This window comes from Anopheles coustani, chromosome 2 (genome assembly GCF_943734705.1).
Source record: "Anopheles coustani chromosome 2, idAnoCousDA_361_x.2, whole genome shotgun sequence".
Lineage (NCBI taxonomy): Eukaryota > Metazoa > Arthropoda > Insecta > Diptera > Culicidae > Anopheles > Anopheles coustani.
The window spans coordinates 75,145,094-75,164,426 of NC_071289.1; the positions used below are offsets into that span (position 1 = coordinate 75,145,094).

General features: G+C 47.0%; 1 protein-coding gene across 1 annotated transcript in view; it reads right to left on the reverse strand.

Moving 5' to 3' along the window:
- Positions 1-1,586: 1,586 nt before the first annotated feature.
- LOC131266536 (segmentation protein cap'n'collar) overlaps positions 1,587-19,333 on the reverse strand; it is a 42,555-nt gene continuing 24,808 nt past the window's right edge. Inside the window, exons 6-10 of the mRNA XM_058269099.1 lie at positions 10,454-10,618; positions 10,088-10,312; positions 9,758-9,851; positions 3,335-4,890; positions 1,587-3,246 (exon numbers count right to left, since the gene is read on the reverse strand). Of these exons, the coding sequence (XP_058125082.1) occupies positions 2,755-3,246; positions 3,335-4,890; positions 9,758-9,851; positions 10,088-10,312; positions 10,454-10,618 (2,532 nt within the window). The 3' untranslated portion in view covers positions 1,587-2,754. The remainder of the gene's footprint in view (positions 3,247-3,334; positions 4,891-9,757; positions 9,852-10,087; positions 10,313-10,453; positions 10,619-19,333) is intronic.

Consider the following 19,333-nt stretch of genomic DNA (forward strand, 5'->3'; position numbering starts at 1 on the left):
GAGAAATATCACACGGTGAGGTATGTAACGATATAATAATCAAAATTGTCCACTACGATGCTATCATAAAGGATTGAATGCGGCTGTTTTCGAAAATTAAGAAGAATCAAAAACTAATAAATAATAATCCAAATGAATGGTAAATATTATACAAATCTCATAATACTCTAGAAATTCCTTTGTTTATCGCTAAACGGCGTAACAACTGCTTTTCAGAAAAGAAAATATATTTGTTTGAAACGCATCAATCACTGCTTAACTTGTCCCGTGTAAAAGCAACAATAGTTGAGTTTTATTTTTCTTTTATTTCCATTTTATGTATGTACACAACAAAGTAAGACCATTTGATTGTTTCTTACTTATTCTAAGTAGTGTTTTGTTTCTTAATGTTACCACAATCCAAAGCTTACAAGAACAACCAAAAACAAAAAAAACCAAAAAAGGAAATAATAAAGATGAAAAAAAACAGAACATCCACATCAATGTTGCCATTGGTTGGTGGTTTGAAGGACTTGCTTTGCTAAACCGTTTGGTTCTTGTTTTTCGACCGCTAGGTTCATCTAGCATGCGGGATGTGGTGAAATGAACTCGATATTGCTAGCAAATGTGCTGCTCTACTAACATTCTCGCCTGATAGTAAACTTATGGTGGCGGTCAACCACTAGCGGTTGTATAAGTATCGATGTTGCTGCAAAATAACTGAGCAATACAAATAAATAGTTTACCAATGTCGTTTCGAAAATCGCTCGCTGTTTCAGGGAGGGGTTTTTGTTGCAGGTGAAACCTTTTAAGCAGAAAGTGGCATAGGACACACACGCCCCCGGTAGGGTGGGAGCTTTCGTTTCAATATGCTTTTTTTCACACTGTAGTGACAGTTTTTTTTCCCTTCCTATTGTTCTATTTCATTTTTCCACAATTTTTTTTCGCTTTGCAAATGTCCCTCAATTTTCACCCGCCCTTACTTATATTAAAGCTTCACTATTGCTAAATCTCCACCAAGTTTTAGTAAACTGTAAACTATTTTCCGCTAGATAGAACCTTCCTCCAGTTATGGTACAGATACATTTTTGCTCGAAAATAATAATTCTCGTACCGGTAGCGCGGACCACCGTTTTGTTTCATTTTACTTTCGCAAAGGTTTTTTTTGATGATTTTTTTGTCTCTTTTTGTATGTGTGTGTTTTCTACACCCAATTTTGTCTTGCAAACGTTTTACAAAACAAAAACGTCTCATCCCCTCCGCTTCGCTTACAATACTACTAATCATTATGGAAAGCGATGTGATGACATATTTACTACACCATTCTTTTGCACTACAAGCTACATGTTATTAGTTTATATATTTACAAAATATATAATTATTTATATTAAAAAGAAAAACAAATCCTATCCATCATCACATCATTACGCGCGTCCGGTTCATCTCAACAACAGCGTGTGTTACAGCAAACGGCAGCAGCGGCGGGGAAGCACCAGCAGTTTTTAGTGGTATATATGGTTTATCAGAGAACATCATCGTGTGCGACACCAAGTCGGTAGGTGTTTGCGGCCACCGTTGTTGCCGCGTCGTCGTGGCCGTCGTCGGCCCATTCCTAGGCATATTAGTATGGGCTTTAGCTTCAGCTTAAAAGATAGTCGAAGCGCCAACATTGTAAATTAAAACTATCCCCATCACAATGTGCATCACTCGATTTTACAACTATTTTCACAGGGGTTCACCAAAAACGCGGTAGGAAAATGTTAAAAAAAAGTTTTTTGCGTCTTTCCGAGGAAGGAAAAGGGGAAGAAATTGTAAAATCAAGTAACAAAAATTTGAACCATCCTGTGTCCAAATGTGGGATTTTTCTTTTCTGGTTTCTGCTCTTGTACGACACGTTATCGGAGCTAACGTTCCGAACGCGGTGCAAGGTGGAAATCAGAAGATCATGTATTTCCGGAGGAATGTACATACAAACACTTGTCACAGCGAAGAATGCAGTGTAGCTGCGTCATTACATTATGCTATAGGGCACACAGGTGCGCTATGTGCAGTTCAAATTTGGGGAAGAATAATTTAGTTGCTATTTAAAATTTGACTGAACAATTGTTTGGTAATACACCCATTCGAAAGCCAACGGAAATTTTCCATTTGGGATAGTACGGGTTGTTAACAGTATAGTGCGTATGCACTTTTAGGTTACTAGTACGGTTTCCATGGGGATGTTTGTACTATTTGCCAATGGGAATTCTACCATTCCAACCAAAGAACACCGCTCTACGGTTCGATCCAAGCAAGCGATAGTAGGTTATGTAGGCTGATTGTTGGGACTCGCATTGTAACTGATTAAAGATTGCACTTCTTGATGAACCTTGCTAACGAAAAAGAAATATTCTTTGACACGAACCATGCGCATCTTTATCTGCTATGAAACGTTTACGAAACGGCGCCTTTCGATCAACAAATGCGCTCGGGGCAGAAATCTGTGCGCGTAGGCCCAGAAGAAGTCGCAGTGAGTTACGATAAAGTTCTGATGCGTCTCTTCGAGCGATTGCCCGATAATACGGGGCCTCTCTTGCTCGAACACCGGTACACATCGTTCACAAGACGTAGATCCCTTCTTTCACTCGAAAAACGTGACGACTGCAATCCATTCATGAAGGAATCGGAGCGTTTCGCTCGCTAGATAGAGGACTGCTCCAACTCCGCGCACACTAGGGCGAAAAGGGGGCAATCAAATCGAACGGGAGAGTGACCGCGGTGGTGGGTCGGGCGGCACTACTCCTTCGTGCGCTGGTGCACCACGGCTGCCGTCGTTACTGTACCGTTCGAATTAACCACCGCACTGCTGGCGCCACCACTAGCGGCTGCCGTGCTACTTCCGGCGCTTCCGGCACCTGACATCGCTCCTGCGCCACTCATCACGTGTGATGCCCCCGAGCCGTTCATGCCGTTCGAGGCACCGCCAACCATTGCCGATGGACCGCCGCCCAGGAGACCGTGACCATGGTGCTGGTGCAGCTGATGATGCAGATGATGCGGGTGATGCAGATGCCCATTGCTGCTGCCGTGATGAGCCGACGATGAAGCGGACGATAGGGTATGGTGCAGCGTCGAGTGACCTCCGGTGGTGCCGTTAATGCCGTGACTTGGACCTCCGCCGGTAGATCGTTCGGAGTTGCGCGGCACCAGGACGACCGCTCCGTCAGCGCTCTGCTGCAGACTGTAGTGTTCCTGGGAGTAGGGATTTCCATCGGCATCGCGGAGGTTCTAGCGGAGATCAAACAACAAGAAAACAATCAGTACGTGACAGAGGACAACAAATACACACACTCGTATTTACTGCTTTTCTATTTACCTGGAACACATGCCGGTAGAGGACGGAGAACTTGTCCCGTATCTTCTTGTGCTCGGAGAGAACGATCTCGCGGTCGCGTAGCAGCCGCTCCTTGCGCATTTTCATGTCCTTCACCTCGTCTGCGAGCGACACGATCTGGTCGAGCTTGCGCTTGCGGCAGTTCTGCGCCGCCACCTTGTTCTTACCCCTCCTGCGGATGTCCCGGATGAGGGAAAGCTGGTTCTCGCTGAGGTCATATTTCGACAGCCGCTCGTTGAACTCGTCCATCGGCAGGTTGATGATGTCGTGCACCGCGATCGGTATCTGCAGGGCTCGGGCGCGCTTCTCGTCCCGCGTCAGGTGCTCCTCCTCGGCCTTGCGGGCATGCAACGAGCGAGCCTTGTCGCGCGTCTGCGGTTTGCCCGGTTGGTGGTGATGATGCGCACCGTTCGTCCCGTTCGGGGTGGCGTACGGTAGCGTGTACGAGTGGTTGTGGTGCACCATGTCCTGTGGCTGCAGATTGCGGGCCCCCATCGGTCCCGCCGGGTGGTGATGATTGCGCGGGAAATCGAGCCCGTACGGGTACTTCATGTCGGTGAGGGCTGCCGCTGCCGCTGCTGCTGCTGCTGCTGCGGCGGCCGCCGCCGTCGACGGTTCGTGGTGCGTGCCGTTGTGGTGGTGCTGCTGCTGGAGATGCTGCTGCTGGTGATCCTCCTGCTTGGCGACGGCTCCCTCCAGGGGCCCCCCAATCGAGGTGGCTGCGTTCGGACCAATCACGTTCATGTAGTCGTACTCGTACTTGATCGCCGTCGGCAACAGCACGCCTCCGGTGGCGCCTCCACCTCCTCCACCGCCTCCGCCACCACCACCGCCACCTCCACCGCCACCGGTAGCCGCTTCTAGCACGCTGTTATTGGGCGCCGCATTCGGTCCACCGACCGTCGCCCCGCTGCTCGGCGACGAGTGAAGCGATGGGATGCTGCTGGTGTTCTGCTCCTGCATGGCGTACCGCTTGCCAAACATCTGGTGCTTCTTCTGGGCGACCGGCGGTGCCTGCCGTGTGCCATGCTCGCCCATCCGGCTGCTCGGTGGCGCACCGCCACTCGTTTGGTTGTAGCTGTAGTCGTACGGACCGCCGTACTTGCCATTGTGGTACTCCTGCGCACTGTCGCTGCCACCATCGCCCCACTCGCCGTCCGACAACGACGGCACCCGCTCGGAGCCCATCGAGCTTACGGCACTGTCGCTGGACGCATCCAGTCGATCACCGGGCGTACCGGAGCCAACTCCGGTGGTCGCGCCACCTCCCGCTGCCGCTCCGGACGATCCGGACGCTGCCGACGACGGCCCGTTGACTAGTGCGCTTACGTTCATGGCGTTGTGCAGGCTGCCCCCACCGACGGCTCCACCGCTGGCGGCCGACATCAGTGGCAGATGGTGATGGTGATGGTGCGGGTGCGTTGCATGGCCCACCAGGTTGGAGGACACCGCTGCCGACCCGGGGACACCAAGCATTCCTCCGCTCGAGTTACTGCCGCCGGTGCCATTGTGCTCCAGCATGCGCATGGTGTACATACCTGCAAGAGAAGGTCATTGCCGTGAAAACACTATGCTAGAGAACCATCAACCCTTCCCGCAACCGGACCACCGTCCTTAGTCACCCATCGCGACCGTTTATTTACCGAGGAAAGCGTACGGCGAAAGCATGGCTTACTGTGCGCTCTGAAGCGCGCCGGGCCTACTTCGGGATAAAACAAACAACACACCGGAATTCGGAATTGGCCTACTCCGGCCTATGCAAAACCCGGTATCGATGGTACAAAGTAAATAAAACACGATTCCACCGCGATGATGATCAACGCATGTCAAGGAGGTATCAGAACACTTTCGCTGCCTACTGAGGTAATAATGGTGAGTAGTAAATAATAATGACTTGCACTTGGGGCGGTTGCGTCGTCGTTTCGATGGTCTTTTTTCCCTTCTTTTTCCTTCACTTCTCACAAGCCCTGTGGTGTATTTTTGGCCAGTTCGTTTTTCGGGCCCCAACACACTTTCTTCCGCGTCGCTCCTTCACTCCCTTCACTGATAAGAGCACCTCGGCCGATGACGGGGAGGGAAGGAGGCAGATTATCTTTCCACTTGGTTCCCCCGTTTGCTTTCCTCTCCCTTCCCTCACCCACTAGCACCAGCACACATTCTTGCGGCCAGGTACAGGTACTTCCTATCGTACCGCGAGCGGATCGAGATAGCGCGTGCCATGCTTCTTCTGGCTGCCGGGTGATGCGAACACTAGGTTTGGTCACACATTCGCTGAGTCATGCGCTGGTGCGTACGCCTCGTGAGGTTGGGGTATTTTTGTGCTTTTGTTTTCGTCACTCTTCAAGCCACGGCGAGCGCTCGAAAAAAAACTATTTTGCATGCGTACGGTGCGTAACGTCAGAAGCGCCACATGCGTTTCGTACACTCACTCGCTTAGTTCACTTTAACACAGGTGAGTTAGAGCAAAAACCCTATTTTTAACCAACTTTTAACTCCCAAAGGCCTTTCTCTATGCTAACGTATGTAGCAACACGTTTAACCGGACACAGGTTTTAGTATATTTAAACAAAAACGTTCCGACACTTCACGCGAGGTGATGATTCAATTTAATTTTTCACACCAAACGAATCGTTTCGCGAACAGGAACAGCGCAAAACCAACCGATCATCGGACGTGACACTTCTCACATATAGATGGCGCAACAGTGCAGCGAGCTATCCAGAACCGGACGGGAGTGCGAAAGAGATCGCAGATTGCCGCACGGATGACTCGTCGGCATTCGAAAGGAGCGAAAAAGAGCGCGAACGCTCGTATCAACCGGCATGACCACACTGTTTTTGCTAGTTTACTTTCAACCCGCTACTACTTCCAACACAGTGCGCATTTTCCCCACCCGCCGATGTTCTTCTTCTCCTAGCCAGGGCGGAAACGACACCCCAAACGTCGTCGGGCCCGTCGTTGGGCTCGAGAGCTCGAGCTGCCGTTGCAATCGGGAGTGTGTGATGGGAGCTTATCGCCCTTATCTTATCTCATGGGGGGCACACAACACACCCAAGCCGTGGGTGGATTGTGATCCTGAGTGAGTTTATGTGTTGATTTGTTCTGCGACTGAGTTTTTCTCTGAGGGTAGTATATCCACATTGCTCACACACGTCACCAACGAAACGCGGAGTTGTGATGCGCAGTGACGAACAATCTAGGTAAATTTATTTTAAGTACAACCATTTAGAATCGTACTTCGAAAAGCCGATTCTCCAATTTCGATTCATCTAGCAAAAGCGTATTGGTAAACTCTCCGCGTTTGATTCACTACAGTCGAAACTATTAAGATTTCAATGTGCACTATTAAGATTTCAAATTTCAAAGTAGTACGCTACATTTCACACAGCAGTTTCAGTACTGCTAAAGGCTTTTTAGTTTTTTACAGCCATTTCACTCGCTCATGACAAAACCATCATGTACAGTCATGTGGGCTGACATTCCAAAACATTTATTACACGCAAATCCACTTCAGTCGAAGTTGTAAGCATATGGCCAAAATTTAGTATAGCATATTGATACTTGGTTTACAAGCCTTTGATTTTAATGTTCCGATGAACCGTAGTTCATTACGAAATACGTCACATAGCAGTACCTAAACGTAAAAGAAACTCCAATGAAATTACTAACAAAATATAAATGTTACAGTTCTTGAAGTAGGTTTTTCAATTTTTCATTTTTACAGCGGAGTAATGCTGCATGCATCCGTAAGAATGAAAGAAAGAATGAATGAAATTATGAAAAAAATGTTCGCTTTTCGCGAATTCAAATGAAATTATCCAATAAACATAAACATGTTATAAAATGACATGTTGTAATTGACAACCATAAAATTTATGAGAGAAAAAAGAGCAAGTAGGCTGCGTTGAAGTTGTAAAAGGAAAACATTGGACTTAGTTCACCCACGGGCGCACCTCTGGAATGGCTGCGATTCACCACCACTGGTGGATTTAAAATTAAAAATTTCTTTCATTACCGTTTTCCACGTTTCGGTTCCCCAGGGACCGACCATTTTAGTAAATTAAAAGCAAGATAACCACGCATACGCACACCCCTAGGGATGGCGCCGGAATCATGCGACAGAATCAACGTTGCGTCCGCCAGGGGAAATTTTCCGCTGATGATTTCTTTTTCTAGATTATTTCTTAAGCCTATTAAACATTGTCTACCGCTTTTCAGCGCGCTGGAAAACCGACCGCCACGGCCAAAAGGCCAGCGCACGGCAGCCACGACGGCCCCGCCCGAGGTCCTGACAGCGGATCCACCGTTTTGTTAGGTTCTAGCTGCAGAACACGGTCGCTCGCAGGGTGAGATGGCAGTTTTTTCTCGTTGTGTTCTTTTATTTTATGTAAGGTCCTGTCGGCAAACCCCGGGCGCAGTGCACGGCGTCGCTGCCTTGGAGGGCGACGACGCGTGGTGATGGGAATCGAAGTCGAATAAAAATTAGTTCTTTCGGTTTCACACATTCTCGCACCCAAGTGGAGGGTGTGGAGTGGTGGGAGCGGGGAAAAGGGTCCTCCCCTCCCGTGGCCCGGTCTCGGGAATGACTTGATCTTTTGTTTGCCTTTTATGTGCTTCGTATACACATAGATATATAACAAAAATGGCGCTGGCCCCGGGTGCCCCCATCAGGCGCGGTATGTGGTATGTTTAATTATGCTGCAGCCCGCGCGCCTCTTTTCGGTTCAGTTTTCTTTTTTCCACCCGCTCGCATTTTCTCACTCCTCGCTGCTTTCTTTTCCACGCTCCGGTGCGCTTTCTTTCGCCTGGCTATCCGACAAGGCGATGGTCCGACTTGCGTCGACGCTCTGGTGGCTTGTGACAACATATTTACAATGTGGTAATCAACTTCTATCGGGAAAGCAATTTTTCATTTGTTTTCTCCATCCCAACGGAGGGTTTATGTCACCCGGAAGCGATGGAAATGTTCTATCCCTAGGGGTAAAATGCCCGATGGGAAGTGAGCGCAACAAAATGGCAGCACTCAAGGAAAGAAGAAAGGTATAATTAATCTTCTTCCTGCTCGGTTACATTCCAACTAAATTTTACCGAAAATTAAACAGAAAAAATGGCAAAATAAAACCCGCCGCTAGCTAATAACAACGGCATTTTAAGATTGATGAACAGTTCCTTAATACTTCGTACACCCTAAAAGGTTCTTAAGAATTCTTATCACAAATAAGCTAATCATGTTTTCCATTCATTCCATCATCATGGTATAAGGTTTAATAAACAAAAGAGGTGGGGGGTTTTTCTCACTAAAATCGAACAAATCTTCACAATAAATAACAACATTTAAAATTTATGGTTGCTTCTCAATAAGTGAAAAAAGGAAGAAAAAGACTATGCAACACGATGAGTGCAAAAGTAAACCGCATCGGAAGTCAGTGTTGTCCTTTCAGTTGGGTAAAGAGATAATTCGCATGGAAGTCGCAAATCAATTTCCATTCTTAAACAGTTGTTTTTTGATGGAAACATCTACTCTTACTTGCAAATATTTCCCAGCATTTAACATTATTTATACAGCAACAGCATTATTATAATAATTTTAGATATCAACTTCTGCGTTTCATGCATGATGCCGACGGTAAAAATACGGTGTAGTTGCAGCAACAGAGTTGAAGTTATTCAGGAGATTTGACTCATTATGATAACGTGTTTTTTGTATCGATCACATAGTTGTTAATCAAGAATTTCAAATTTGTAATCTATTAATTTATCTTATGTGTGTTATATTAGAGACACTAAGTTTGTACCATTCGAATGTCGGAGTTTTGGCACAGAGACGGGTTCTTGGAATATCCCAACTGTAGCGTGGTCATTTTTACTAGTGCACAAACTAGTTCAGTAAATTGATAATTCCACCACGTTTGACGTTTCTTTGCAGGAGAAAATATCCACCACGATATCCTCTATTTACCTGTCATGTGGGAAAAATCAATCCAAAACCCACGGCCACATTAGTTTAAAAGAATACCACCAGCGATAAGAGCAAATCCATCCAGCTCTAAAGTAGAATGGTGCGTCATGAACCGCCCAGTTCTGTCCAAGACAGTCGCCATTATCACGGAACGGGCACAATGATTCGCGATATAGTACCATCGAAAAGATAAGGCTTTCCTCCGTGTTTGTTCCATTAATGTATCCGTACATTTGGTGTTCGACAGACACGTACGTTTGACACGGTAGGAAAAAACCTTCAAGAGACATAAAGATAGTTCCTTCCGGAGAACGCTTTCACCGGAGCATTAGCACCCGGACGGGCAATTGTGGTCAGCAACGGTACAACAAATGCCGATAGAGTGCACGGCGGCGGCGTAATCATCCATCGGACGTGACACGATCGTGCGAACAGCACCTACTCACCTTCGTTAACGGCGATGTCCATCAGCTGCAAATCTTCATCGTTCAGAATGGAATTCAGAAAGCCATCGGTGTGATTCATTTCCGACGAGGCGTTCTGTAAGGAGGACACGGCAAGGATTCACGCGCGGTTAGCGATTTGCAAGGTGCAAGGAGAGGGGAAGAAGAAGCGGGAATTGGTTGGTCGGGTGGTATAATGATGGTGATTACTGGGCTGGTGATTGCCCCGTGGTGACTAATGTGCATGCTAATGTGAGTGTGTGTGTGGGGGGGGGGAGTGAAAAAATGGAATGGTGACGAATGGGATTGGGATCGCAGGACGGTGGCACTTACCGAGTAGTACATCATTTCGGGATCCATTTTGTAGCCGGAGGTGCCAGCATCCGTCTCGGACGTCGAGTTGGTCAGATGCATGCTGGTGGCGACCGCCGAGCCAAGGTTCGCGCCGTAATGCGGCTGGGCCGGTGAGATATCGGCCAGCGATGCATTCTGCAGGACGGCGGCGTGCGACGGATGATGGTACTGGCCATGCTGCGGGCCTCCAATGCCTCCAGTGGGCTACACACGAGCGAGCGGGAACGAGAGTGGGAAGGGCAGTCCATTAGCAAAAAGGGGGCACACAGTTAGAATGACACTTGCAATTGACAAATCCAATTGAGACCCCCGGGCGGGGTCAGCCTCAACCGCCACGGAACGTACCTGATAGGAGGGATAGTGCGATGGGTAGTGGGCGTGCGACGGGTGGGACGGTGGCATGTCGGCAACACCCATTCCGACGCCCATGCCGGGAGGGAAACTGAGCAGATTGGCCAGGTCCTGCCAGCGCTGTTCCATCGAAACGGCTCGGCTCAGCGGCACACGGGACTGAAACGGTGGGGAAAGAAAGAAACAAACGGAAGCAGAGGTTAGTTAAATGTATGTTCAAGTCCATTTGTGAAAAGCGAATCACATCTTTAACCTACAACTTTTCCGGAACCATAGAGTAACTAGTTTTCCTTTTCCACTCGGTTAGCAAGAGTCTATTGATGGCACTCCGAAAAACAATATGAATACGCAGTTAGTGACCAACCGGCATAAACTAACATTCACATTGAACCTGCCAACCCCGAGTGGGTGGTGGGTGGGTTCGATTCTACCACATCTCTGTGCGTAACGAACGAATCGACGAGAAAAAAGCTCCATCCAAAGAGGAGCTGCTGGAGAATCGTCAACATCAAGGGGGTAAAACTGTCCGGTGGGGAGGGTAACGAACCGACACACACTCCACCCCAGTTCCCCACGCGATACCCACTGGTAAGACCCCTGGAAACCGATCGAACCCTAGTTACATTAGAACAAATTAATTGTATATCATTTGCTCTCTAATTTTACGCTACCGCGAAGGTCACGTCACACATTTACAATGTCAACCCGAGTTCTCTCGGTCGTGGGGTTGGGAGGGAGGGGCGATGTCCGTTGTTGTTCCGGGTGCGGGAAAGAAAGTGCACGAGCGGGCGAGCGGGATGCGGATTAAAGGGTTGCACTTTACCTCCGCCGAAACGGGCACAAAGCCAAGTGGTAACCAACCACATTATTGGGAGGGAATTTTGATGCCGGGTTTTTGTCTTACTATTGTTATTACGAGGGGGCCGTGTATTAACCGCATCGCGAATCGGAAGCGTTTAGCCTGGCCCAACTGCATGATGGCCCGGTCCGGTCTCATGCATGCAGCAACTCCGACGCAACTGCCCGAGCTGGGCGTAATTAGCCACTCATTAGTGGCAGTGTGTGGTTATGTGTTTCCTACCGAACAACCTCGCACCGGGCGGACAATACCTTTTAACAGTGCCTGATAGCCTGACGCTCTGTCGGTTATTCTGATTTTAAAACTAGTGATCCGTTCTAGAGTGTCTCATTAAAAGAAATAGAAAATAAACATGTCGCAAATGAACGAAACCACCAACACTCGGCCGATAACAAACATCGCGTGCGTCTAGTTCTGCTATCGCTCCGAGACACGGTACAATTATTATGTGGATTATTGATTTGAACGACTTAGGACGGGACAAATGATCGTTTTAAAACGCATTTCACGACAACTCCTTCCGAGTTTATCAAATGTGAAGTAAAACAAATCGCTTCCGGTGTGTCATATGTATTTCCACGAGCTTTGTGTTTACTTCCTCACACAATTTTATTTTATTTATGAAGCTTTTGTTTGTACTATGTTTTAAAAATAGTTTAAAAACACGTAAAAGGAACAACGTCTTTAATGTCGCGATGTTTTATAGGAAATTATTGAGAACGAATGCTAATAATAGTAAGATCACATTAGAACCTTTCGGTTATAACCTCTGTCTGTTAATATAATTACAATCAATAGAAAGTGCATGATAGTAACAAACAAGTAAAACCATTTTGAGGCAAGTTTTCAAATACGCTCAAGGGTATAGACTCTACAATATGAAACGTCACCATAAGAGACTACCGTATTTTTACAAAACCTCACATACGTATGACTGATTGTTTGAGGCATCCACTTTAGTGGACCTGTTCGCTAATTTTACACTTTGACGAGGTTACATTTGCAGATTCTTTGTATGTGTATTTCTGTTTAATTTTTCTTAGTTCTCTCTCTTAGTTCCGTTTGGAGGGCAAGTAAAAGGAGCTGTCAAAATGATTCTATATGTTTCCTAGACGCCAGAATTTGACCAAACTGACAAACGTATTGTGGACGAGTCGATCGTCTTGCTTCGTGATGGGAAATGTCCGAGCTGCGAACCGAAGAGGATTCTATGCGCATGCCCCTATTTGTGGAACGTACAATAAAAGATCCTTCTTTTAGGCAGTACAGAATCCCATCGCATCGAACAACGACCAAACATTTTCAGTGACGACGAAGAAGCAACAAACAGAAAAAAACGTAAACGTACATCGAAAAAATTAACCAGAAAAGGTTTCAAAGTAATCGCTTATTATTACAGCTTTTTTGTTTTGTTTTGTTATCCAACGCAAACAGCAAAAAAAAAATCATTCTTCGGCTTGGAAATACCCCGCGCGCACGTTGATGGGAACCGGAGAGCAGCAACAGCAGCCAGAGAAGTCTGGCTTTCAAATCGCTTCAGCCCCCTTCAATCATGCAAAGTGAAGTAAGGAAGGCGAGATAAAAAAAAAAAAAACATCTCACGATCGCAACAACGCTACGCGGACGTGGTCACCACGAATACCGAGAGGCGAATATGCTAGTGGATGGTGGTGGTGGGTACAGAATTTTTTCAACTTAGTTTATCAACAACGACAGGAAAAAACTAAAAATAAATGAACCTCTAGGAGGATACGGAAAGGTCAAGCCGTTCGGTGTACGTTATTTGCCCGCGGATCGAAGCGGGTTGAAGCAAACGCCGGTAGCCTTCCGGGACCCCTTTGGATGGTGCTATTAATCGCTCCGATTACTACTCAGTAATCCTTTGTAATACGATGTAATCCGTCCTATATACATTCGAATACGAAATACCTCCTTAATGTACACATGAAAACTTTAGATGGACACCTGATTAACGCGCTTTTTAAACAGAATAAACCAAAATTACCGTCGTCCACGTGAAATATCCATTGGTCGAGTCAGGGGCAAATGAGACACCGAGCACAATGCGTCTGCACAATAACAACGCAATAATGATCACCAAAACACGCGTTCGATCTACGACAGCACGGTGTGTAAAACTGTGCTCACGGAACACAAGACGAAGTCCAACTAAAGCCCTATCGATCATCCATGCTGAATCAGCATCAGCAACCAAAACACACGCACGCTGCTCTCACACTCTGTCGTCTTGGAGCATTCTCTCTCATCTCCGATCGCCGTCTACCGAAGAACTTCCACGAGGTAGGGAATCTATCCTGCCCTGAACACGGCTAGAGAGGACGTAGGACGTTCTACTGGCGCGCGCGCGCGCACGGAGAGCCAAGATGTGCTAGAAGATGATGCTGGCTGCTGCTGGAAGGTGGTTCTCCGCACGCGTTTGCGTATGCGCCAGGAGGGAGAGGGCCGTCGGTGGCTCAAGAAGCGATAGTACTACCTTTCCACCACCACCACCACCATCGCTACCCACCGGGGGTGGTGTTTGCTCGCGCGCGTGCGTTCGTCGTCTGCAGTCGCGCTCAAGTCTTTCGTTTGGCGTCAGAGGCTTTGAACGGAGAGGAGTTTGAACGAACCGAAAAAAGCACAGCCAAACCATGCCGTTTCGAACGCACTGTTTAGCGGGGCGCGTGTACTCACTCGGTGTACTTCGTGATGGAGAATATACACATGTGATGTCCACTTGATCGTGAACTTGGTGGTTTCGCGGGTTTGCCGGTGTTTTTTTCCCTCCCCCTTCTGCCATTGCCCGGGCATTGTGAGTGTTTTCGTTTGCTAGCGTTTTTCTTCTTGTCCGCGTGTTTCCCTGGGCAATTTAAACGTCTGCAACAAACTTCGATTGTTTCTTTTTTGGTTGGTCGAAAATTTTTGTCGCTTTGGAGCTTCGCTGCCGGGGGGGAAGATTTGGGATTTGACTCGATGAGTATTGGACGGTAATTTGTTTTCCGTTCCCCGATGCTGCTGCTGCTAACGCTCCGGGAGCGGGAGGAGGATTACTGAAGCTTGCGAAATCCGTTCACAGAACGACCCGAATGCGGAACGAACGAAAGCAAAAACAAACTCTCCATTTGTTTTGGCCAGCGCCTAAGCCTTTTTGTTCCACAGAACACTTAAAGGGTGGATGTGTACATTTTTTGTTCGTCTTCTTTTACGCCGAATTCAATTAGATCGCCTTTGTTTGTTTCGTTAAGTTATACAAAAAAAGGTGTTCGTTTTTGCATTTGGTAAGAACAATTATGGATGGAGAACCATTTGTCAGTAAAGAAATAAGGGTTTTAAATGGTCACAGCTAGTGACAATTTTTGCAAGGATTTGAAGTGCTTTGTATTTTCGTACAACAGTGCAAATACTTGATCATACATTCAAATACTCAAGTACATATATTTTCAAAGTCCATATTTATTAGGACAATTAAACATGTCTGAAAATATAATAATTAACTTTCAACAAATTTCTGTACCAATAAAATCAAATAAAAGATAATTTATAAAAAGAGCACAACTGATCGATCCCCAGTTATGACACGATCGTTAGAATTTATCTAAATCTAATCGGTTGAACAAACAATTGAAAAAATGAGACATAATTTGCATTTCTTCAAAGCAAACATAATGGAAATCGATACGTAAAGCTGACTTCTAAATTAACAAATCGCGAGTGGGTAGTTCTAAAGTTCTTTGGATGTTGTACAAACCCTAAAGTAGTAACGTTTCTGGAGCGACGAATGTGAACACAAGGTCACACAGCGATGGGACCGAGGGATAACAGACGGGGCTTGTGAAAACATTGATCGAGAACGATAACGGGAGAAAAGCGGTACAAGTGCTTAAGGATGTTTTTCCTCGATCTAATGCCCGAAATTTCACTGTAATTTTTAAAGTAGAGCCAAGAAAAACATCTCTCTGTAAGACACGGCATCGCGAAAGGTGCTCTGCCTGCGTGGAACCTGTCGAGCGAAACCCGAGATGTCCCGCGGTGAGTTTGGGGTTAAAATAACACTTGCCAAAGGACACATACTGCTACCTTCCCCCTCGTGAGCCCTCCTCCTTCGACTCGAGAAGCAGGAGGACATCAGCGCATTGCAGCATAGAACAACAAAACCCACGAAGAGAGTCCGGGGCTAAAAAGCAGTCCTGAAGTCAGAAAGTTTTTCTTTCGTAACAACAACACTTGTGTCCCGGGGGTTGACTCTCGCGCTTCTCGGAGATTCTTGGCGATTCGCTTCGAGCACGGCATTTTTCCATCCTCCATCTTTGGCACCGTTCGTCGTCGTCGTCGCGGGAAGAAGCGGGCTCAAGGAAGCGAGGTTTTGTCTGGCATGTTTTTGTGTTATTATTTCGGCTCCGCTTTCTCCCGTTGCTTCCCTTTCGCTCCCGGGATTCGTCGATATAGGCCACATACACTGTGGCACGCAGACGCACACCAGCACGATCGATCCTTGCAGTCGCGTCCACCGAAGCAAGGGCGTACTCGATGTTCCTCTTCTTCCCTCGGGTTTAATTCTTATCCCGCCGTTCCCAACCGAGTTCGGACTCCCATTGGCCCTTTGAGCCGTTGCGGGGCTCGCACAGCTCAACCACTCTTACTTAATGCGTTTTTAAAATCAATCGAAATCATCGCATTTTCTGTTATTCTTCGTGCCTTCGCTCTCGCTCTCGAGAGTGGCGTGTTATTATTGTTACTATTGCCTACTGCTGCTGCCGAGCGTTTCTGCGTGTCTTCCTCTGGTCCTCGAACGACGGGCGAACAGGTTCGGGGTGGTTGGTGGATGGAGAGCCACAGGTTCTCGAGGGCTTCCAAAACTCGCCCCGGCGAAGCTTCAGCGGACTCCGCGTTGTGGCATTCCATAATCACAGGGAAGCGAGTTTCCGATTCCCAATCATCGCAATCGCCCGGCAGACACTTGTGTGGAGGTGTGCCTTTTTTTTACTTCTCTTTGTCCAGCGGTAGCAATTATGGTGACGGAAGGAGTAGATCGTGTGTTCGCGAAAGCCGCCTCAAAAACGAGCCTGTAGTCGACACGAAATCCCTACCCAAAAAACGCGAAGCGAGACGCCACTTTGGGCCATTTTTGCCCAGCGTCGGTCAAGGGCAAAATCCATTTGCCGGCTGCACTTTACACATCCCGGCGGATGGAGACAATGGAGGAAGACATAAGGACTAAGATTAAGCGACGGACGCCGGAAGGAAGAAAGCGAGCGCACAAATTGGTGGCAGAACAATTGGGAAGGCGGGCACATTATGTCGGTTGCAACGCAAATCAACGACTTCATCGGACAGCGACATGTTGTATGTGTGTGCCGAGTATTTTGTAAGACGTGAACGCAACCAAATGTTCACTTTTCAAATGTTCTATCTCTATCACATACGGGTGAAAAGTTGATTACACTAGTTACTTACTATTTTTCAACATCAACATAATTAGCTATCAAAAACACATTCCACCAATGTCACGATCAAAGAGTCTTAAGATCCTTGCAGTTTTGAGTTTGAAAAATCAATTCGATAAAATGTATTTAAAGGATTGGCGATTTTGATAAGAGCTTTTGAATATGACTTACTTTGGAGAAATTATAGTATAGTCGTTATTTTGCATGAATTATTGGGCTTGATTCAACAAACATTGGTCCGTCAGTTCATTTCCCAAAAACTGAGGGTAGAATATCAAGTAACGTTATAATGCAAAAGTACAGCCCAAAAAGTACGTCGACCTCTCAAACTAGTTCTTGAGTCCACTTGTGTTAAAATAGTGTAGTTTTCCTCAGTTATCTTACGTACATTTGGGACCTTAAGCCTAAAACAGCTTAAGCGTGCCTCGAATAATTGAGTTGCATTCACATTCACACAGCACAATGTTAGCTTCTCGATTGCATTTTTGGACACGGGAAGTTTATTTCAATGCTGATTAGGTCTTCAATTTGCTTACTTTCCTAATAGTTTGCTTAATTGAAGCAACTGTTTTTGCATTACATTCTTATGATTAGCATATGAACAAAATAATAACCATCCGAAGGGGTTCTACATAACCGAAACTGACAGAAAGAGAAGAAAATTGAAGGCAAAGCATGAAAACCACGCACAAAAGTGACGAACCTGTTAGCTCTACATAACTAAACGTCATAAAATCACGTGCATTTACCTAAACGACCGACAGTAAATAGTGAAAATCCACAGAACTTTTCACAGATACTGTTGTCAAATGTTTACTGCGACACCCGGCATTAGAGGACCCTAAGCAAATAAGTAAGCAATAAAAGTCAACCCCGTAACGCCAGTAGCCGAGTGTAATAATTTATTCAATTGTCCCCTGGCCTTTTGTCGGAAGCCCTTCCGAGGCCATAATCGAATGTTCCACGGTTACGAGCTTAACACTCTCTCGGGGTTCCGGGAGGTTCCATCATCGCTGGAAGGAACCATGTCCTCCGGTGCATTTATTGTTTTATTGTCGCCCCGGGTTCCCCGTGGGCTTGGTGCTCCCTTCCCTTGTCGGTGTTCCGACACCTTTCGCCCGATGCATTTTCAGGTACATTTCGTCATCCCGTCGTCCAACCACTTCACTCCGCTGTTCCATCGTTCCCGAAGCCATCATGTCGTTCGTTCGATTAAATCTCCCTTCTGTCTGTACCTTTGTGTCGAAAGCCCATCTTCATCTGTCCATTACCGGCTCAGCTCCTTTGCCTTTTCCCACCCGCCGGCACAACACAAACCACGAAACCACCACGACAACAAGTGCACAAACCGCAACCGCATCTCCGATGGTCAAGAACTTTCTCCCACTCTGCTTCGCCTCCAGTTTTAGCCAGCAGTATGTCTTTCCCAGATCCTTCTACGCTGGTCCTGCGGGTACTGCGAAGGTTTTTGGTATCCCAAGAAAAGACCAAACAGCAGCCGATGCCAGTGAGAGCTCTCTCCGCTGCGGGACGCATATGCGGCGAGCCAGGAGAGATAACATTTGCGGATAGCATCCTTTCTTCCCGGGCCGGCACCGGCAGGTTCTTTCCCGATCGCCGGTAAACCACCACCGCATGATGGGCCTTTTCTCTGGCAAATTAATGATTAATTGTGAACATGTCGGTATGCATGTTTGTATGCATAAAAGGATTAGAATGCCCCGGGTGACCGATCTGTGGCAGAGCACTTGCTTTCTTGTTCTTCCCCGGGGGCGAGCAAGGTTGGAGAAAGGCCAGCATATCGGGACACTTTCGCCGAGTTCACGAACCGCTGGTGTGCGGTGCGCTTTAGGACGGATAATTTATTACCTTTCACCTCGGGAAGCGGCCCACGCACACAGGCGGCTCTCGGGTGAGACATTTTTCCGCCGAGCATCCCCGAAGTATCCTCGCCGATCAATCGATCATCGATCATCATCAGACGGATGAGGGCGGCGGCCAACGGCAAAAGCCACCGGAGTAGATCCGTGTTCGAACAACGAGCACCGGGAGATACCGATTTTTATCGGTAGCAGCACGGAATGAAAACACACAAACGATCTGTAATGCACGCTTAATGCGTGTGTTGACGGTTGGAAGAAAGCCGAATGTTGAAGCGGCCCCGGGACGCAAGGATCTTGGGCACTGTTGAGTGGATCGATTTCCACAACAGCTCGCGAAGCTAATTCGTTTCATCGACATTCCTGCTTGTCGTGAATGATTGATGACAAAGGTATATGGTTGAGTGTTCGACAAATATTTTGAGTGAATTAATCATTGCCCTCAAGTGCAGCTATTATGTTGGCAAAACGAACTTCTATCATTGTCGGAATAATGGAATAAGATCGAAAAACGCCCCCCGGATAGAATTATATTGCCAACGCGTATGCTTTAGAAGCCAATTTGTAACGCTTCGGTAGCATAGGCAGGTCTCAGAGTTCGGTTGAAGTCGTTTGACAATCCTACAGCTATGGTCTTGTTATTTCTATGTTATAACAACCGAATTTTGGAAGATAATTATCAATTGCAACA